This window comes from Tenrec ecaudatus, chromosome 16 (genome assembly GCF_050624435.1).
Source record: "Tenrec ecaudatus isolate mTenEca1 chromosome 16, mTenEca1.hap1, whole genome shotgun sequence".
Taxonomy (NCBI): Eukaryota; Metazoa; Chordata; class Mammalia; order Afrosoricida; family Tenrecidae; genus Tenrec; species Tenrec ecaudatus.
In genome coordinates, this window is record NC_134545.1 from 49,190,029 (window position 1) to 49,211,973 (window position 21,945).

The following is a 21,945-nucleotide window of genomic DNA, read 5'->3' on the forward strand; positions in this document are numbered from 1 at the left end:
AAGCCCTCGTCCAAATAGCGGCTGGCGCAGGAGCCCGGACGAATGTCTGGGATCCAACCCACCTTCCCCACTCAGCTGGGACCCCCTCTGCCCCGCCCCGGTTTCCAAGACAGGATTAAGGATTTGGAAGGTGAACCTGCAGTTTGCATGGGGAGTGAGAGGCGCCCTGGGGAGGAGGGGGCTGGTGGGGCAGAAGGGGACTTCCAACAAGAGCTGCCACAGCAGATTCGGAGGTAGAAAATCCTATTTCTCAGTCCTTAATTCCAGCCAATTCCCGTCAAAGGGCTGATAGGCATCGGCCGGCGTGATGTGCGCGGTTTATCCGCCCCTCTCACTCCTATCGGCTCTTCACTGACGGGCAGGCTGACATGCTGCCGCGCGCTCGAGGAAATTAAAATTGGATGCAATAATCCCCAATAAGAAGGATTTTATTAGGTAATATATACACTGTAGATGAGGCCTTCTGGCCCGATACACTGATAGAGCGGGGTGCACATGCTGGGAGCCACAGATAAAGAGGGGTGAGGCCAGCCGCAGGGAGGCAGATGGGAGGCTGGGGGTGTGCACGCCTGGGTCCCCAGGCCCCAGTGCTGAGTAGGTGAAAGCACTCAGCCCTGCCTGGCCTGGACGTCCCTGCAGGAAATAGGGTTCCTCACCTTAAAAGGACAGAAAAGGCCCTGCCGAGCCTTGGACACTTTGGGAATGTAAAGAGCTGAGGGAGAAGGGGGGAGCTCGGGAACTCCTTCCCGGCCGGCCAAAGGAGAACAGACAGAGGCAGGTCAGCACGGAGGAGACCTCCGGGGCCGCTGCCCAGGAGAGGCTGATGCCCCCAGTCACAGCCGCAGAGAGCCAATCTATAGGCTGGTTGGTGACCTATGACCTATAACCTTGTGGCACAAAACTATGAGCCCAGCCAATCAGGTGCCTCTCTGGAAAATCTGGCCTTGAGACGCCCAAAGGCTGAGCACTGGGGAAGGACGGCCGGAACCGTGTCCTCTCAAGGTGGAGCCATGGGGGGCAGGGAGAGGTGTAGGGCAGGCCCGGCCATTGGGCCAGTCAAGCCCCACGTGGGCTGGCTGGGAGGACCCACACTTAAGAGTCCAAAGTTGGCATGGCCCTGGGCAGATTGGCCACAGATATCTCTGTGACTCTTCCAGACCTGCCCCACCTACTCCCTTGTTCTTTGCCTGTCAGACTAGGTGCCAGGGGAGGCGTTTAGGATATGTGGTGCCCTACCCCTGCCATGCACAAGGATTGGCAGGGACGATGTCCACCCCGCAGGCCTCCCACGCCTAACAGCGGCTCAAAGGGACACCCCACAAGGGGCCGGGAGGGTCTTACCGGAGGAGAGTGCTCATAGATGTTGGTGCTATAGGGCAGGTTGATAAAGATGGGGTCCATGTCCTGGACGTCTGTGATGATGATGGCCAGGTTGGCGAGGGTAGACAGGGGCCGCGTCTTGTCTTGGTCCTGAGAGAGAGGACACTGCCTGAGACTGAGTGAGGCTGTGGCCCGCAGCGGATATGGCCCACAGTCCGGCTTACCCGTGCACACGTGCACACATCTATCTGCCAGTGTGACCTGTGTGCGGGAACGTTTGGGGCACACGCGCCTGTGGATGGACCCATGCGTTCCCACAGGGTAGGGTATCCGTCTGTGGGCGGGCAGGGTGCGCTGGTCGGTCTAGGAACACGCAGACAGGGGGCCCGAGGCTCAGCGCATGGGAACTTACTGAATGCCACAGAGCAGGCCAGGGAGAGTCAGAGCTCCCGGCCCACTCTGGCCACCTCGTGGGCAGGCTGGCTGGCTTGGGGTCCAGACAAGGTGTTGTCCTTAGTTGCTATGCTGTGTCAGCCATGGGCCACTGCCCCTACCTATGTCCACACCCGGTCCCCCTTGTCCCAAAGCAGTAGTGACCGGGATAGGAACCCCCCAGAACCCTTCACTGGCAAAGGGGTGGAGACTGAATCCCAGCTCTGGGTTTGACTGGTCATCTGACATTTCCGGTGAAGCCAGCAGGTGGAGCTCCAGGGCCAGTGACATTTGGGAGGGGCTGGGAATCCCCCTGTGGCCAGGGCCCAGGTCCTAAACCAAACCCACTGCATTGGAATGGATTTCAACTCACAGGGACCCAAACAGGCAGCGAATAACTGCCCCTCAGCGGGGAGGAGCTTGGGCGTAATGAAATGTTCAAAGCCTCCTAGTTAGTGGGGAAGGTGCCCTGCTGGGTACATGTTGGGCGGTTAACTGCAAGGTCAGCAGTTCAGAACCACAGGTCCCAAGAAGAGAGAGAGGAGGCTTTGGACTCCTGTAAACCCACAGGGGAAGTTCTACCCTATCTATGGAGTCGCTAGAAGGCAGTGAGTTTGGGGGTGGACCCCTGGGCTTGGGCACTCTCTGGTCTGCGGTTGGGCTAGGGCTCTGGTGGTCCCCCAGGTTACACCAAGCCCAGTGTCAGCTTTTGCTCTGACTCTGGCCCTTGGAGAAGGAGCAAGGTCTGCTGTCTAAAGAGTGTCCCAGGCAGCCAAGGAGGGAGGGAAGGAGCCTAGTTTGGGGAGCAGGTGGCAGTGGGGGGGAGGGGAGACTTTGGAGGCAAGAAGAGCCCAGAGGAGGGGCCTTGTGGGAGGCAGCCTCCTACACTTTAGACCATGAGGCCTAAAGCCCAGGCTCACGGGGGCCACTCCCAGCCAGGGACCTGACTGGCTCCAGCAAGAGCCTCCCAGGTTTCTGGGACAGGGGATGCCAGTGGTGTTGGCCTGTCATTACCAAATGTGTGTAGGCAGTTGGCTTTTGCCTACCCCGACCCCTTTCCTCCGTGTCCCCAACACAGACACCCCTGTGGGCCACCCTGGCCTCCGTGGTTGGGGGATGGGGACGTCCGGGGGCACCTCTGGAGGGAGAAGCACTGGCCAAGCATCAGCTGTGTCTGTGCGGCCTGAGGTGCTCAGCAGCTTGATCCCAGGGATGTGCTTACATGGCCGGACCCCCACAGCCAGCCAGTGACAGCTGAGAACCCACACACTGGGTGTCTCTTGGGGACAAAGCCGGCAGCCAGGGTACCGTGCAGCCCAGGAGGGCTTCTGGCTTCGTCCTCTGATCAGGAGGCACAGAATGGCTACAGAGGCAGTTAGCTACCAGTCTTCCTGCCCCAGGACCTCAAGGCCTGACTGCTGGGGGAGTAAGGGCATTTGAATGGCTTCACCACCCCAGTTTGAGTCCAGACCTTGACAGGCTGGCCTGGTGAGCAAGGCCAGCCCCCATGGGCTCAGGGTGAGACAGAGGCAGCTTCTGGGTGTGCACAGGGAGGGTGATGCGGGGCAGTGAGGTGGGGCACAAGGTTTGCTGGAGGGACCAGTGTGTGCATGGAAGTGGGGCTGGCAAGGCCTTTTGGGCCCACTTTCCAAAGAGCAGCACCCATCTGCTCCCTACCAACTAAACTAGGGGGGAAAGGACTTAGCCAGGAAGAGAGGACTTAACCAGGGGAGGGAGGACTTAACCAGAGGGGAGAGAGTTAACCACGTGGAGGCGGACTTAGCCAGAGGGGAGAGTAGTGTGAGAAGCCTTTCACGGGTAGGGGGGCGGGAAGCTTAACCAGGGGAGAGAAGAGTGGGTATCATCGGCCATGCCCTTTCCAGGTGCCTCGGAGCTGCGCACAGCAACAGGTCTGTGTTTTCTGGCTCCTGGAGGTCCTGCATGGTGCCAAGTCAGATCCCTTCTTTCACAATGTCCAGTGTCCCCCCCACACCCCAAAGGGCCTATCAACACACCTCCCACCTGGGTTCAAGGAAGAACGACCCTTTAGGGGCCATTTACTAAGGTCGTGTCCTGAGCTTTGCAAACAGAAACCTAAGTGACAACAGGCCACTGTCACCCTGGTGCAGCTGATGCTCCAGCTGGGCCCTGCCGCAGCAGCCAGTAGCAAGGCCTTGCTTAGGAAGTGGTTCCACAGCCTGAGGCCCTCAAAGCCAGCTCAGACAGCTGTGACGCTCTGGGGCTCAAAGACTCCTGGCCCAGGACCACGGTGGCCGGAGCACTAGACTGTGAGTCGGGCTGCCTGACGCCCTAAGTCTCAACAGTGCCCTCCACACAATGGGGCCGGCCCTCTCCTGACTGATGTCACCTGACCATGTAGGTGTCGTCCCTCTCTAGTGAAGGACAGGGCTCTTGGGACCTCTGGCCCCTTCATTTTGGGTGGTGTCAGGACATGGCTGGGGCTGACCGCTTCATCCAGTGTCCTAGGGAACAAGAGGATGCTCCAGCCTGGGCCTGCCCTGTGGGGGTGCAGGGTCTGGGGCTGAGATGCTGGAAGAAGGCCTTAGATAAGTCACTGGATTTCTCCCCATGCCTCAGTTTCCTCCCCTGTTGAACGGGCATCTTAACCACTCTGAGGACATAGGGCATTTGGGGGTGTAATGGAGACAGCCCACGGGGGTGTCCACACCTGCCAGGAAACCGACAGGGGCCTCTGTCATGTTGGCTGCGGTCCTGGTCTTTACCCATCTGGCACCACGACTCCAGAGCCTGGCCTGGCCCGGACCTGAGCCATGGTCCTTTGGGATGGAGGGAGGGAGGGAAGGATAAGCCCCCTCCCCAGCCCCGGTGCAGTGGGCACTCACTGTGGCATTGACGGTGAGCTGGTAGGCCTGCGTGGTCTCGTAGTCTAGCTCGTGGGTGACGGTGACAATCCCGCGGGCACTGTCGATGGTGAAGAACTGGGAGGGGGGCTGGAAGGAATACAGGACGCTGCCGCCCGCCCCCAGGTCGGGGTCCGTGGCATTCACGATGAAGATGGGCGTCCCCACCGGCGTGTTCTGGGGGAGAGCAGAGTAAACAGCAGGTGAGTAGGTATTGTCCGCCGCTGCCTCCTCAGGGACCAGTCCCCCAAAGCCCATGACTGGCTCTCTCCAACCAATCAGACCCTGGGCTTCGGCATTTTCGTTCCAAGAGGCTTCACAGGGATTGAGACACCCAAGTCCCCACACCTCTATTCCTCGGTGGCTTGTTTCCGCTGTGCGTGCCCTCAGGCTGCCCAAACCTCTGCTCTGGAGGGCAGCTGGGACTTCAATGACAGGAGCGGTGGGCGAAGTGTGTGCTATGGTGAGCAGGCAGGGCACCATGGGGGCTGATCTGGGGACCACAGAGGTTATTTGGCTGTCCCCAAGCCACCACTGCCTGTTACAGAAGGCCCACCGCACCCACTCAACTGTCACCACCTTGGGAGCCTTCTGCAATTCCCTCTGCCCCACTGTGTTGCTACATCTTGCACCTTTGGATTCTGGGCACTTTGGTTCAAGGCCGCTTCCTCGCGAAGGGCCTTCCTTTTGGGTGACGGCCCAGGCCGAGAGAGGCTAAGTAACTTGCCCAAAGTCACACAGCTGGGCAGGGCTTCAATTCAGATTTAGCTTACGCTAAGCCCTGTTCTAAATACTTGCCTAATGTTTACAGACATTCCCTGGTGGTGCAGCAGTTAAAGTGCTTGGCTGCTAGCTGAAAGGTTGGTGGTTCAAACCTACTGGCTGTTCCCTGTGTCTGCTCCGTCAGGAATGATAGCCTCAGAGACCCCCGGGGCAGCTAGCCTCTGTCCTACGGGGTCGCTGGGGTTGGAGCAGACTCAGGGGCAGTGGGGAGCCTCTTCCTGTCTGCATGGAAGGCCCTACCCAGCCAGGGATGTGGCCTGCTGGGAAGTTCCCTGAGGGTGGACAGATGGGGTAGATCCAACTCTCCACGCTCCTTCCACTGTGGGCTCTTCTGACCCCTCTGTGCCGCTGCCCGAGCCCCGGGCCCTCATCACACCCCTAGGCAGCTTCTCTGGGGACCGGCCTCAGCCACCTGCCTGCAGGCATTGGCCTCTTTCTGGTCCTCGCCGGCCTGGTCAGTGCCTCCGAGGTTCACAGCCCCGTATGTGGTGGCTTCTTTCTGAGTCTGTCTATTGTCGGCCATCGTCAGGCAAGTGTCAGGCTGAATGCGCAGCCTCAGAGCCAGCCGGGGGCAGGAGGCAGCCAGCAGAGGCTGCTCCCCTTTAGGTCAGCTATGTCCCCCAGTGTCTCCTAGCACAGGTCTGACCCTGACCCTTCCTTCACACTTCATGCCCAGGTGGCCTGGCGCTTCTCAAATCCACAGGCTCCTTTCAGCATCTGGGCTTGGGAACAGGCCTTTCCTTTGCTAGGTCTGCCCTGCCCAGCTCAGCGGCCCGCGGCAGCAAACACGCTCGCTTATCTCTACGGAGAAGCAAGCTGCACAGGGCACGCGGCTAAGAACCGGGGTCTTCAGGGCTGGACTCAGGTCATTTAGAATCCCTGCCCCGCTGTGTGTCCTTGGGTGAGTTACTCAACCCCTCTGAGCCTGCTCCATACACGGGCCCCTCCGGTGTCTCCCTGGGTTGGGATGGATTAGTAAATGAGCTTAGTGCTCAGAAGCTGGCAACAGTGGCTGTAGCTCCAGACCCCCTTGAGGACGCCTGACAAGAACACGGCAAGGAGCACCGCGAACAAAGAGGAGCGGATGCCAGGGGCTCAGGGAGCAAGAAAAGGTTTTGGGAATATTAATGGCAACAGATGTACGTGTGTCTGATACAACTGAATGATGGATGGTTATAAGATGTGCAAGAGCCCCCCAATAAAATGATTAAAAAACGAACAAAAAAAGGAGCGCTATGAAATTAGGCTTCCGTCACCCTCAGCCTGTGGCTCTCCCAGGAGCCCTGCTTTGCCCCTCCCCATCACTAGACGGATGGGTGCCCCAGACTGCTGGGCTTCCAGCTGATTGCTGCTGGCTGGAAGGTCGGAGGAGGAGCTGGTTCATGATTACTGTTATTTCCCGACTCTCCCCAGCTCTGCCCAGCAGCTCCTCCTTGGGGCCCAGCTTTCACTGGGGTCCAGTAACGTGGTCAGGTCCCCGGATGGGACAAATGGTTTGCGCCCACCCCTAACCCAAGAGCCCCGTCGAGGAGAGGGGTTGACGCGGTGGCTGCCCCAGCGGACTGTCTGTAGCCACGATTCCACAGACGGTGCAGGGGCGACAGCGCTTCACCCTGTTGTGCGTGGGATTGCTAGGGCGGGCACCGCCTCCACTTGCATCAATGCCAAGCCCTCGGAACATGACTGTCCCCAGTGAGAGTCCGCACGTGGCGATGGCCAAGGAAGGCCAACGGTCCTCCGTTGTTAAGATGGCAGCTAAGCACTGGGCCACACCCTGAGTCTCCCTGGGTGGGAATCCCCAGGAGCAGGGTTGTTTCTCTTGTATTTGTTGAGAAACTAATACATCCCACTACTCTCCTCCTCACTGTCTGTCCCCACTGGCAGCATATCGATGCCCCTTTGTGCCCCCTTCCCTCTGTCAGTGTCCTCTCCCTGCTGAAAGGTCACTCACTGCCATCGAGTGGATGCCGACTCACGGTGACCCGATGGGACAGGGTAGAACTGCCCCTGTGGGTTTCCAAGACTGTCACGCTACGGGAGCAGAGTCCCGTCCTTCTGCGGAGGAGCGCCTGGCGGCTTCAAACTGCTGGCCTGGTGGTTAGCAGTCCAGTGCGTCACCCATGATGCCACAGGCCCCTCAGTAGAGCGATATGGGAGGTGGAAGGCTTCCTGCTAGGTCCTGCGCCAGTTCACCCTGTACTAGGCCCGGGAGTGAAGCAGGGTGCAGCCAGGCCCAGCCCTGCAGGCCCACCACGTTGGTCAGGGCGAGGCGACGTAGGCCGGTCTTATCTCACTGACCACTGTATCACTCACCCTCTTCCCCGCCCAGAACCAGCAAGTGTACCACATATGGGTCTCAGAGCCAAGTCCGAATGAATCCTGAGCACAGCAGTCCCTGCCAGCGCCAGCGGGGACAGACAGACACCAGCAGGAGCCCCCTGGGCGGCTGCCAGACAGCGGGTGGGCAGGGCCACTGCACTCCTGAGAGAATGTCGGGGAGGTGAGGACATTTTCCCCCACGCACGCTGACTGGCCTGGGGCAAAGCCCCCCTGAACGTCCACTCTGAGGACTGGGGAGGCAGACCCAGAAAAGAAGGCAGCAGAGTGGGCTGAGAGGGGATGGCCCAGTGCATGACCTTCTCAGATGATGTTTCATGCCCTGCAGTGAAAACCCATTCAATTTCTGCATCACTTAGAAAGGGGTTTAAATGGGCTGGCACTGAGCCATTCATCTCCTTCGATGGGCCGAGCCACTGGAGGGGAGAGAGTGCTGACTGCCTGCAGTTCTTGTCCTGGGCACCAGGCTCGCTCAGAGAGGGGTGGGCACACACTCGGGGGTCTCTCCATGCACCTGCAGTCCATGGAGACATGAGAGGCCCACACAGGCTGGCACTACCCGCCTCAGCGCTCTTCTCAGGGGTCAGAGGCATCTGTTGGCTGTTAACCATAAGGCCAGCAGTTCGAATCCATCTGCTACTGCGAGGTGGCGCTTTCTGCTCCCGTGAAGATGCATAGCTAGGAAACCCCAGGAGAAGGGCTGCTCCAGCCCGCAGGTCCTTAGGAGTGGAAAGCGGCTCAGTGGCCATGTGTTTTTCTTTTTAATTTTTAAAAAATTTTTCAATGCTCAGTCAGACTCCCTGAAAGTGTGAATCTCGATCTTCCCATTTACTGGCTGAGGCACTGTAGAAATAGGATACTTAACTTCTTTGGGCCTTAATTGTCTCAACTGTCAAACAGGGCTCGTAAGAGGAGGTACTTTCTCAAAGAAAGCCAAAGCCACTGGTAGCGAGTCCCCTCTGACTCATGGCGAGAGCCCTGCAGGGCAGAGGAGGATGCCCCTGTGGGCTTCCGAGATGGTCACGGTCTCCAGGAGCAGAAAGCCTCGTCCTTCTCCCATGGACCAGCCGGCGGGTTTGAATCATGGGGCTTGAGGTCAGCAGCACCCCCTTAACCTCCAGCACCACGAGGGCTCCTTGCGATACTTAGATAAAGCGTGAAGAAAGTAAGAAGGAAAAGGCTTTGTGAGGGATTGAATTGGCTCCCCTCTAAATATGCCTTGAAACCCCAACCTGTAAGAATGGCCCTGTTGGGAAACCAGAGGTTTCTTGTGGTATGTTAATAAGGGAATGCACATGTGGAGTGTGCTAAACGAACCTGATCACATTTCTGAAAATGCACATTATACACAGAGCCATGTGCAGGGGGGGGGAGGGCTGGGGGGAGGAAGACACAGATAACAAGACGGAGACAGGTGCATTGGCAACAGGTTGCTGGCAGCTACTAGAAGGGGAACAAGGCTAGGGAGGGCACCCAGCAGTCGGAGGGCATCCAACAGCCATGCCCTGAATGTGGACGTGTGGCCTTCTTAGTGGCGAGAAAACACGTCTCTGCTCTTCAGTCGCTCACTTGGGGTCTTTCTGTTTCGGCAGTGCTGGGTCACACGCTTCTCGCTGAGCCTGGCACTTGGCAGCATTCGGCAATAATGGAGAAAGTCGTGTGGTGATTAATAGAGCAACAAACTGTTATCGCAGGCTGGGTGGCATGAGCCCCTCTTTAGAGGAGGGCATTGGGAATAACAGAAAGAGCCAGTGGGCCTCGTAACCAGGGGCTTGGGCAAAGGGGCGCTTCAGATTCAGAAAGAGAACATCTCCATTGGTTCATAGCTGCTCCTGACAGGGGGAGTCTGCAGAGCCTGTGAGTGGTTTAGTGGCTACCCTTTGGCTACCCATGGTCAGCGGTTTGAAACCACAGCAGCTCAGCAGGGGAAAGCCTGGCCATCTCCTGAGGATTCTGGGAACTCTTATCTTCCTCCCTGAAGGGAGGAGACTCTCTCTCTCCTCACTCCCTGTGAGATATCCCTGTGGAGAAGGCTCATGGAGAGAGGCGGATGGAGCCAGAGAAGCCACATGGAGACCCCTGCCAGCGCTGAGATGCTTACAATGCCACTGGATCCACAAGACTTCCCACCCACTGGCCTGTGATCGCCCTGCATTCGGCGTCATTGCATGTGTTTCATGAGTCTGAAGAGGATTTTATAGATTGGTATCGGACATATGAGCTAATATTGGACTTATGGACTTGATCTGGACTGGGCTGGGGTGTTTTCTCAATATTCAACTGCTCTTGTATATAAAGCTCTTTCTTACACACATATGAGTGTCTATGGATTTGTTTCTCGAGTCTACCCAGACTAACACACTCCCCACCCTGTAGTGTTCTTTGCCTGCCAGCTCTGCTCCAGGGGAAGGATCGAGGCCGCCATTTTTTTGTGCCAAGTGGCATATGATTGGTCTAGAAGAATAACCTGCTGACCCAAGTGAGCCAATCAGATGGAACTTTGGAAAGTGGGTCTATTTCTCGAGGGGTGGGGGAGCTGAGCAGAGGCTTGCTGTGGGGCCAGGGCTGGAGTGGGCACGATGAAGACAATGACAGGATGAGAGCTGCAGTCGAGGGCAGCAGCGAAGTCAGGGGCTGGCACGGGAAGCCTGTGGGCAGAGGAGCCAGGGGGCTTTGTGAGCCTTCTCCGCCCCGGCCTCCACCTGCCCTGTGAGGACAGCATTTCCTGCCCCTGGCAACCGGAGCCTGGACACTTTCAGGGCTGCCCTTCCCATGGGCCTCAACTTGGCCTGCACTGGTCTCCGGGGTCCTAGCCACGGGCAAGGGCTCTTGGCCCCTGGAGCACTGCCCCAGGCTCCCCCTGGCCCTCTCCTGCAGGGATTCAGTCCCTTTCATGGTCACGGCAGTGGGCCAGAGAAGGCAAAGCTCTTGGACACTAGCCCCAGATTGCTAATGAGGGTACCTGACAGCGGCATGGCTGGCAGCCCTCCGTGAACGGGCTCCCTCTTCTCGTTAAGTCTCCCCAGACACCTCTTTAACATGCAAATCCACGAGGCAATGATCAGTCTGCACAGAAATGAGGGGGTGGACGGGCGGCAGGGAGGACAGGGGACAGCTGGATCGTGGACTTCCCACCATCAGTCAGGCCAGGCCTGGAGGAGGGTGCCCGGCAGAGCCAGGCTCTGTCTGCCTGGGGACCAGGAGACCTAGGAGAAGGGCCCCTCAGGGGTCAGGTCTGTAGAAACACAGGCAGGATGGGTCTTGGCCACGGAGGGAGGGTTGAAAGACCGTGTCTGCCACCCCTTCTCATGTGAAGGCCCATGCTGTGGCCGCCTTCTCTCGGGAAGGCAGCGGTTGTGGGGACTGGAAAAATGGATCTGAGAGGTCCCACAGGGCCCCATGAGGCCTTTGGAGGCAACCTCTTGGCCCACTTCTGCACCCCAACCCTGCTCCGGGCGCCCCTTCCTAAGGCCACCCACCCACCAGTCTTACCTACACCCTCACTGCTTCTTGGCCATTCCAATAGACATCTCCCGGGTCATGTCACCAGGTTACCGGTCACACGCCAAGCCCCGCAAGGAGGTGGGAAGTGTGCTGTCGCATCACGCTCCTCAAAGCCCTCCCATCGGCCAGGTTGCCCCTCTGAGGAGCGGCTGTGTCGTGCCTGCTACAGGCAGGGCAGGCGTCTGCCCGCCTCAAGTACCCATCTCCGCGCCCTATCCCTTTAGATGGCCCCGCTGTCAATGGGCCACCCTGCGCCCATTCGAAGACAAATAAATCTCTTTGCTACTCCCGGGGTGACAAGGGAATAGACTCCGGGAAAGTTCTGCCGTGCAAGGGATCTTGTTCGTTAATAATAATGATAAATAGCTCACGTCTCACATGCAGCGCAAGTTACATTACACTCCGGGCTCCCAGGGAGGGGGCTCGCGTGCTCACTGGAGCGGAGTGGAGTGTGTGTGCAGCCAGGGAGAAGGAGATGCAGGGGGGTGGGGGAGCGATGGGGTGGGGCGTGGTACAGAGAGGGGGAGGGGAGGGGAAGCCCAGGAGGGCTCAAGGGGAAGTTGGTTGGGAGCAAGAAAAGGAGGAGGCCTACCTGGGAGACAGGGCGAGAACGGGCACGAGGGAAGAGAGAGGGCCGAGGAGTTGGAAGACAGTCACCATGACGCGGAAGTTGTGCACAGAGGGCGATCCAAGAGAACTGGACGCAGCAAGAGAAAGGCCGACGGGACGGGAGAGACGGAATCCCTAGCACACCGCAGCCTCCCGCCTTCAAGGCCAACGGCTCGGCACCTCTGGCCCCAGTCCACCCTTTCCACTGCACGGGGCCATGTCCAGAGGCGTTATTAATATTTATGGAATGCTTTCTAGATGCCGCCACAGTCTTTAAAATCTTATTATTAAGCCTGTTATAAAATGCATTGGTAATAAATTCCCGACAGATCGGGTTCTGGCATGGTGCAGGCCCCTCCGTGGATCAGAGCTAGAACAGACCCTTCCGGAACATGGGTGTTCTGCCCAGGGGCCAGAGGTGGAGGGCAGGCATGGAGGGCAGGGAGGGCCATCGAGTCAGCATAGCCATTGACTCAGCACACCAAGCGTCAGGCCCAAGGAACGGCATGTTCGCCTAACCTCCTTTGCCCAGTGGAGGGACTGGAGGCTCAGAGAAATGACGAGTCTAATGTGGTGGAATCAGGATTCAAACCCAGGCCGTCGCCTGTCTCTAAACCTTGGGGCTCCGGAGAGGAGAGCGGAGGCGGGCACTGCTCAATTCCACTTAGCCAGAGGAGTGCAGTTTATACTGAATGATTTCCCTCCCTCCATGGAAGGGGTAACGGGGTACTAGTGGGAGCCGAAGGAGGGGCTTTCAGTTGTCTAGACTGGGGAAGAGAAAAAGAAGGGGGTGTCTCCCATCAAGAACTCTAGGGAAAGAGAGGGTGTTAACACATCCACTCTTTCATTGAGAATAAGAAAACGGGGACCTGCTGTCCGGAGCAGAATTAGTGACAAGAGCTTAGTCCATTGAGGGGCTCCCGGAGCAAAGGGCAGGCCCGGGTCTTGGTTCTGTTGACCACGCCAGCTGGTGCCGCTTTAAGTATGACTTTGGAGGCCCAACTGCCTGGTGGTTTGGAAAGGTGCCCCTGCCACCTAGGCAGTCCCGGGGGCACTCCAGCTCATGGGGAGGAGGCGAGAGGAGCACTGTGGATTAAGGGGTGTCGCTAGGCACCATCTGAGAGGAGAGAGCAGGGTCCAGAGAGTGTTTGCAGCAGGGAAGAGGGTCCAGGAGAGGCAAGTGCCCACCAGATGGACGTCTCCGGTGGCCCCACCTGGGCACAATTGTGTGTGTGTGTGGGGGGGGACGTGCACACACACATGGGTCCCAGAACCTCTCTACAGAGCAGCAAGCGAGACATCATGTCACAGTTCCTGTCCCTCGCAGGTCAGCTCTCCCTTGGGGAAGAGCACTGTAGTCTAACAGGTGTGAAGCTGGGCGGCTGCCAGGGGGGCAGTGCCAACCTAGGAGCAGAGGTCTGGTCCCTGACTGAGTCACACACGCCTCTGAGGACTTTGCCACAGGTCTGGGCTGCCTCCACGGCTGGGACTTCAGACTTCTTGGATCTGAGTCCCTCCTCCCTCTCAGCCCTCCAGCTAGGCAAGGGCTGTGACGTCCATCAGAATGCTCCCCGACAGTGTCCTGACCTCCACGGGGATCTTGGCCCCCCTGTCTTTTGCTTCCCACTCTTCATTAGTCACCAGGGCCTGCCAGTTCTTTCTTCAGCATTTCCACAGCCTTCTCTCTCTCTCGGTGTTTGTTTTGTATTTCTAAGTGTACCATACAGTGGTGTCAGCTATATTCACGACGGTGTCTAACTGTCACCACTAACCATTTGCAGATCTCTGTGCACCATCCCTCCCAAGCAGAGAGTACACTATGAGACAATAACATCCCCCTTTCCTGCCTCCCGGCCCCAGACTGCTGTCAAGTCAGTACTGACTCACCGCAACCCCTCAGGACAGAGCACAGTGCTCCCTGGGGTTCTGAGGCTGCAGATTTTCTTTCTTTTTAAAAATCATTTTATTGGGGGCCCATACAAATCTTATCACAATCCATACGCCCATCCATTGTGTCAAGCACATTTGTACATTTGTTGCCATCATCATTCTCAAAACATTTTTTTCCTACTTGAGCCCTTGGTATCAGCTCATTTTTTCCTCTCTCTCCCCCACTCTCCCTCCCTCATGAGCCCTTGATAATTTATAAATTATTATTATTTTTTCATGTCTTACACTGACTGATATCTCCCCTCACCCACTTTTCTGTTGTCCATCCCCCTGGGAGGGGGTTATATGTAGATCATTGTGATTGGTTCCCCCTCCCCCCCCCACCTTCTCCTTACCCTCCTGGTATGACTACTCTGTTTCCAGCTCTTATCTTTATCTGTGTACATGCTCTGGTCTAGCCAGATTTGTAAGGTATAATAGTGGGGGGAGGAAGCATTAAAGAACTAGAGGAAAGTTGTATGTTTCATTGGTGCTATACTGCACCCTGACTGGCTCATCTCTTCCTTGTGACCCTTCTGTAAGGAGATGTCCAATTGTCTCCAGATGGGATTTGGATCTCCACTCTGCACTACCCCCAACTCATATTGATATGATTTGTTGTTCTGAGTTTTTGATGCCTGATCCATCGACACTTTCTGATCACACAGGCTGGTGTGCTTCTGCCACATGGACTTTGTTGCTTCTCAGCTAGATGCCCACTTGTTTGACTTCAAGAGGCTGTGTATTTCCTTGTAAGCAAACTGCCTTCTCTGTCTCTTGCTAAGTGGCTGGTGGGTTTCAAACTGCTGATTTTGTAGTGAACAGCGTCCAGAGAACCTTGCAATCCCTGGTAGCCTCTGTCCTTCTTGCTGACCCTGTGACCCTGCCTACTTTCAGTACCTCCCTCGTACACTAGATGCACTGTGAGTCTGGCTTCTTCACTCAGCACCATGTTTGCAAGGCTAATCCACGTGGCAGTGGCTGTCCCCCCCGTTCCTTTTCATGACTGAATACTATTCCACTGCACAGCACAGATCTGCCACATCTTAGGGCACTGGGACATTTCCACCTTTGGGCTCCTGTCAATTACAGTGCAGTGCGCATAGCCGAGTCTCTGATTTCACACCTCCCGGGGACTCGTCTCCATTTGCCATGGTGACTTCTTAGGTCCCAGGACTATGAAACACCGAAGGCAGTCCTTACATGTTTTTGCTTCTGTGTTTGTGAGCTGCCCCTTGTGTGTCCCCCTCGGGTGCATGTCGTCTTGCTGGGTCCTCTGCAGGAGTCTCGCCCGGTGCCATAGTTTGTGTGGTGCTGGACAAATGTGCTGCATGGCAACTTGAGGATGGAGGTATGTCCGCCTCCAAGCACGGCATTTCAATGGCCTCTTCCTCACGCAGGTGACAGTGGGCAAGGAACGTGCAGGAAGAACGGGTGCCTTTGCGTCCTTGTGGGGGAAGAGCATGAAGCAGCCGTGACTCCCAGCAACACAAGCACATCGTCCTGAGGAAATGCTGCCGGAACGCTCTGCACGGGGACGGCGAGGCTGTCGCCGTAGATGTGCTTTGGACACGCTCCCAGGAAGGACCGGTCCCCGTGGAAAGACATTGTGCCCAGTAGCGGCCACCACAAAAGAGGTAACCCTTTCACCACACTGCCGCAGGGACTGCAGCAATGGCCTCCAACAGAGATCGCCGGGAGGACGGTGTCGGACGGGGCAGTGCTGTTTGTTGTACACAGGCCACCACGAGTCTGAATGGACTGGACAGGACTTACCAACAATTTTTCTAGCAACAGATATTTTAATAAATCCCACTTTCATGAAGCTGATTCCAACTCAAAATGACCCTACAGAGCAGATGAATTTAACCAGCCTCGTTGGACCCCTAGGGAACCTGATGGCACAGAGGTTAAAGCACGCAGACGCGCACCAAACAGCCGGTAGCTTGACCCGCGAGTGACGGCAGAGGCAGCATCTGTTCCATCAAGAGGATGCCCTGGAAGGGCTCGGGGCAGTTCTACTGTCTTTTCCAGTGGCTCTGAGTCGGAGTTGATTCGACAGAAATGAACTTGTACTTTATTTGCTTAGGTGGTTCGCTGTGAATAGTATCGGCATAATCACCATACTGTACAGACTAACTCTTCGTTCACTTAAAAGAAAGGATGTAATTATGTCGTAAGGGACGGCAGGGCACATTGAGAGTAGAGTGTGTATGTGTGTGTGTGGTGTGTGTGTGTGTGGTGTGTGGTGTGTGGTGTGTGTGGTGTGTGTGGTGTGTGTGGTGTGTGTGTGTGTGATAGCTAAATTAAGATCGGAGAAAAATTTGAGAGACATTTGCCCCTTCTATAGTTGCGAGTCAATAGATAAATGTCCAAAACTGAAAATGTTATAAGCATGTGACTGAGACTTAAAAGGTAAATACAGGAAACTGAATGGGACCGGGCTGGACAGAGCTTGGCTCTGTCGTCTGCAGAGTCGCCGTGACCTTGAACAACACGAAGGCACCGACAAGGGCAACGCCACCACAGGCCGGGAGTCAGAATGGGGAAGTGCAAGCCTGTCCGGCGGGCACTGCCGTCTTTCATTCCAGCCTGCTGGATTATGTGCAGAGACCGGAGTAAGAAAACCAGCAGGGAGGAATAGGCGCAACCTTTCTGAAACAGAAAGAACCAAGGAAAACAAAAATCCAAGCCTCGAGTTAAGAAATCGAAAGATTCTGCAAGCAAACATTGAACAGCCTGGGAACCACCAGGGAAGATGGCAGGAACACACAGAGTTCACGGTGCCCCAAAAGAACGGGCTGTGGAGTGACCATTTCAGGAGGTAGAGGTGGATCCAGAACGGACGACACTGTGGGGAAAACCCAAGGGGCGCCACAGACACCGCGAAAAAGCAAGGCTCCGGGGGGTGATGGGAGACCAGTGGCCATTTTCACCAGATGTAGGTAACACTGGCAGTGCACTCATCTGTGCCCAAGAATTTGTGAGACAGCTGGCTGGCCAACGGACTGAAGACATCATGTTCATGGCCATTATCAAGGAACGGTGATGCACAGAATGCAGACGCGATCAGACCCCATCACCGATGCCAAACGAAAGTCACATTTTGCTGGAGACAAACTGGCTGCAGCAGTCCGTCTGCAGGAAGCTGCCAGGATTTGAACCCAAATCAAGCTGGGTCCGAAGAGGTTCTGTAAAGAGGGACATCATTGCTGGAGTCAGATGGACCTTGGCTGAAAGCAGAGAGAACCAGGAAGAGGTCGACCTGCATTTCTGCATTCTGTTACCCCGCAAAGGCTGTTGACTGCATGGAGCGTAACAGATTACGAATCGCATTGCAAAGACTGGGAGCTGCAGAACCTTTAACAGTGCTCCTGGGGAACGTGCAGATACACCAAGAGGCAGAACAAAGGGCTGGCTGCCGCGTGGCTTAAAGTCAGGGCAGGTGTGTGTCGGGGTCCCTCCTTCGTTGTCCCTCTCGGGCTGCATGCTGTGCAGCTTATCTGGAAAGCTGGACTGTATGGAGAAGAACGAAGCAAGGGGCTTCGAGGCAGGCTCACCATCAGCCTGTCCGAGACGGACGACACACTGTGCTTGCTGAACGCCAAGAGGACTGTGGCCTTCACTGGTGAAGAGCCAAGGTTACAGTCTTCAGTTTGGACTCCACACCAGCGTAAACAAACAAACAATCCTCACAACTATGCTAATAAGCATCATGATAAACAAAGAAGACCTAAGTGGTAAGGATTCCAATATACTTGGATTCGCCAGCAATGCCCACGGAAGCAGAAGTCGAGAAACCAAACGATGTAATTGCATTGGCATATCCGCTGCAAAGGAGATCTCTGTAGCGTGTTACAAAGCAACGATGTCACTTCAAAGGTGGGCCGACCCAAGCGGTACCACTGCTGATCCCCCACCACGCCCGCGAGAACTGGCCAGTAACTCAGGAAGACTGGAGACAAGTCGGCGTCTCCGCATTCCGGTGTTGGGAAAGAAGGCTACAAGGATCATGGGGTCCAGAAGAGCACCCAAATCTGTCTGGGGAGAACGCAGCCAACGTGCTCCTTCCCATCCTGAGGCTCCTTCTCGGGTTCTTCGACATGGCATCGGGAGGGACATCATGGGACGGGGGCATCATGGGACGGGGGCATCATGGGATGGGGACATCATGGGAAGGAGACAGCATGGAAAGGAGACATCGTGGGAAGGAGACATCGTGGGATAGGAACATCATGGGATGGGGACATCCTGGGAGGGGACATCATGGGACAGAGACATCCTGGGAGGGGACATCATGGGACAGAGACATCATGGGAGGGGACATCATGGGACAGAGACATCATGGGACAGAGACATCATGGGACAGAGACATCATGGGAGGGGACATCATGGGACAGAGACATCATGGGACAGAGACATCATGGGACAGAGACATCATGGGACAGAGACATCATGGGAGGGGACATCATGGGACAGAGACATCATGGGACAGAGACATCATGGCACAGAGACATCATGGGAGGGGACATCATGGGACGGGGGCATCATGGGAGGGGACATCATGGGACAGGGCCATCATGGGACGGGGGCATCATGGGACAGAGACATCATGGGAGGGGCCATCACGCTTGGCGAAGCAGAAGGTCAGAAGAAAAGAAAGCCCCGGATGGAGATGGACCGATGTCCTAGGTGCAACAAGGGCTCAAACGTCGGGACAACTGTGCGGACGGCCCAGGACCGGGCGGGGTTCTGTTCGGTTCTACAGAAAATGGTTACGCCTCAGAGTCAACTTGCTGGCCGTGGGTTTGGTTTCTGGTGAATTTAGCGGGAGCTGGAATGAACTTGACAGAATGAAATCAACTTAAATGCTGTACACAAAGTACTTGGATAAAATTTTGTGCCTACCTATGAAAAAATCATCTCCTCATGCCTGCCCCCTGCGGGGCTCCCCTCTCTGTAACTGCTGCTGGACAGGCATCCCCCTGAGCGCTCGCTCGCTCCTGCGCTCCCACGTTTCCTTCCTCACATGCTCCCCCCAATGCGGGTTCCTTTTGTCAACCTCCTGGTTGCAGGCCAGCTCTCTGGTGACAGGCTGCGTGGCTCTTTCTCTCTCTCTCTCTCTCAGTACAGTAAGTCCCTGGGTTATGAATGTTCTCGGGACAACTCTTACTTGTTCTTTAACGCTATGCAAATTTGTCCTCACCTTGAAGTGACTGAACCAACTCTCCTCTCTCCATGCCCCCACCCCCACATTGATATGCAATTGATTTCAATTCATAGCAATCCTAGGAGAAGGCAGAACTGCCCCAATGGGTTTCCAGGCTACAGATAATGAGCAAGTGCTTAACCACTGTACCACCTGGGATCCTTAAAGCAACTCCTGCTGGCGGCAGATTCACCACAGTGGCTGCCATTTGCCGAATGTGCAGCTCCCAATCACTGAAAAGTCTTAATGAAGTCTTTCCTTGTACTCCCGCCCCTCCCCAAAATAATCACTGCCCTCAAGTCTGTGCAGCCTCACAGCCACCCTATGGGGCAGCAGAACTGCCCCTATGCATTTCCAAGACTTTCCAGCTCTTTATGGGAGTAGAAAGCCCTGTCTTTCTCCCTAGAAGCGGCTGGTGGTTTTGAACTGCTGACCTGACCGTGTGGTCAGCAACTCAATAGCTACTGCAATGCCACCAGGGTTCCTTTCTTGGACTCCTCCCCCACCCCAACTCACTGCCTTCAAGTCCATGCCGACTCAAAGCGACCCTATAGCGGAGGGACAAACTGCCCCTCAGAATGAACGCAAACTAATGCCCATGTGGACTGACCAGACCGACAACTTCCACATAGAAGCACAACACACAGCGACAGTCTCACTCTGACCGGGGGCAGCCTGTCTGGTGCCTCTGTTGCCCTGTTCATGAAGGGGCAGAGCCCCCCAGGCAGTGCCTTCTGCCCAGGGCTGCTTGGAGATGAGGTGAGTGAATGATGAGGAAGCATTCTGGAGAGCCCAAAGCCAGAACAATCCTCTTCCTAACCATCTGTGGAGAGGCAACACACTCCCAGAGAAAAGTCCAAAGACAGAGTGGGTGGGACGTGCGACAGGACCTTCTGTAGAAAGTCGCCTGGAGTCTGGGGCAACTGGGCATGCTCCTTGGGCTCAGGGCTTCACTGGGCTTGGGCCCAGGACAGAAACGGGGTTCAGCTGAGGCATGCGGTGACCTTGAGACCCGAGAGACTCTGGATAGTAGTGACTGAGAGACGCATCAAGTCTCTGTCTCCCCCCCACACCCCCAAATAAGAAGTGAATTCATACGGGCTCAGGTTAACTGGCACTGCGGCTTTGGCGTTGGCCAGCAGTTCAGACCCACCAGCCATTCTACTGGAGACAGATCAGGCTGTTAGCTCCTGTTAAGGTCTTGACAAACCCCATACAATCGTTCCAGTGGGTTTGGTTTGGTTTTGGAGTCAACGCAACTGGCATCTCTAAGATGCCTTATGAGTCTGGGCGGCTGTCCAGCTGAGGAAACTGGGGAGTCGAGGGGCTAAGTAAGTTCCCAAAGGCCTCCTGCTGAGAAGCAGGTGCTCTTGGATTGGCACCGAGAGGGGTGGCTCTGGAGCTGGAGCTCCTAGCACCTCACTGTACTACCCTTAGCCGGTCTCCGGAGAAGCTGCTCACGGAGAGGCTGGCGGTTCAAGTCTGACAGCATGTACCCTGGGAGGCAGGCCTGTGGTCTTCCCTAAGGAACACAGATCTCCTCAGACACACACACACACACACACACACACACACACACACACACACACGAGAGTGAGAGCCAAATACTACTCGCCATTATGGGTGAGGAAAGTTCAGTGATTCTATCTGAGGATGTTCTACAGAATGACTTCAGCCAACCAAGGGTCCAGATTCAGAAGATGACAGAAACCTGTCACTAGTCACCAGGGAGCTGTTGGCAGGTTCTCTGTCTGTCCATCCGTCCAGCCATCCCCCCAGTCCCCCCTACACTTATGGAGTGACCCAGTATAAGCCCGCGGGGTTACCCCCAGTGTTCCAGCAGAAACCTGACGAGAACCAGTGGTTACTAATGGGGAGGGAGAGAGGCGGGCTAACAGGAGGTTTGAGCGAGGGAAAGGCATCGTGGACTCGGAAGTCGGAATCCCAGGGCTGCCCTTTACTTTGCTGTGTGACTTTAGGGACGTTAGGCACCCTCTCTGGGCTTGTTTCCAGATCAGCCAGCTCGGCATAAGAAAATCTGCCACAGGAGGTTATTGTGAGACTTCTAGGAGATTAAGTATGTAACATGCCTGGTGCAAAGTAGGGTGCAATAAACTGCAGGCACGATTATAATATCTTCACCCTGTGGCGTGGGTGCGAGGGCTGTGGGTGGAAGCGTGCGTAGACAAGAGCCTGTACGCTGAAACCACACGCTTTGTAACTTTTACTTATGAGAGGGAGGGGGCCACAGAAGAAGAGGGGTGGCTCTGAAGATGGAGGCCCCCACCCCAAGCTGAGAGACCCTGACTGGAAGGCCCAGAAGAACCGCCCTGTGGCGTGCAACCCCGCAAGGGGACCCACTCGGTGGGGGGGGAGGGAGCAGCCTCCAGTGCTGTCCTTGGTTCCTCGTGCGCAAACTCATCACTCATGAATAGGGTCTCATCTCCCAGCCCCAAACTCAGACCCCTGCATGATGATGAATCGTGTAAAACAAAATGAATATGCAAATCTCCTTGGGGCGGGCCTTACATCCAAAGGAAGTTACAGCTAATAAATTGATTCTGCGTAAGAAGGCAGCTCAAGTAACTCAGCTCTCCTGCTCCCCGGCCTCACTGCCCCCCAAGGCTCCTCCCAGCGGGGTAGCTTTCTCCTTAGGAAGGGGTAGGTGAAGGCGGCGAGTGGCCCGGCCAGCTTCAGGACTGGTACTTAGGCCTGCACTCTGATTCTGCCTCGCCAGCCCGTGGTTCCCACGGCAGGCCCTTCAGGTGGTGTGACATGATAAGTGGGACCTGTCACTTGGTGCCTGGGGGCTTCAAGGCGGATGGAGCTAGGGGAGGCTTCCCATGGCTGCAGGGGCTATGAGGGTTGGTGAGGGCTGGGAGGGAGGGCAGGCACTTGGTGGGCAAAGGACCAGGGAGGGGGATGGGCCCTGGGGGTCTT

At 56.2% G+C, this 21,945-nt stretch overlaps 1 protein-coding gene across 3 annotated transcripts in view; it reads right to left on the bottom strand.

Annotated features, from left to right (window-relative positions):
• Positions 1-21,945, bottom strand: part of CDH23 (cadherin related 23) — a 410,239-nt gene that overhangs the window by 265,999 nt on the left and 122,295 nt on the right. For all 3 annotated transcript variants that reach the window (XM_075533399.1, XM_075533398.1, XM_075533397.1), the window contains exons 6-7: positions 4,617-4,811; positions 1,342-1,470 (exon numbers count right to left, since the gene is read on the bottom strand). In XM_075533399.1, coding sequence (XP_075389514.1) covers positions 1,342-1,470; positions 4,617-4,811 — 324 coding nt within the window. The remainder of the gene's footprint in view (positions 1-1,341; positions 1,471-4,616; positions 4,812-21,945) is intronic.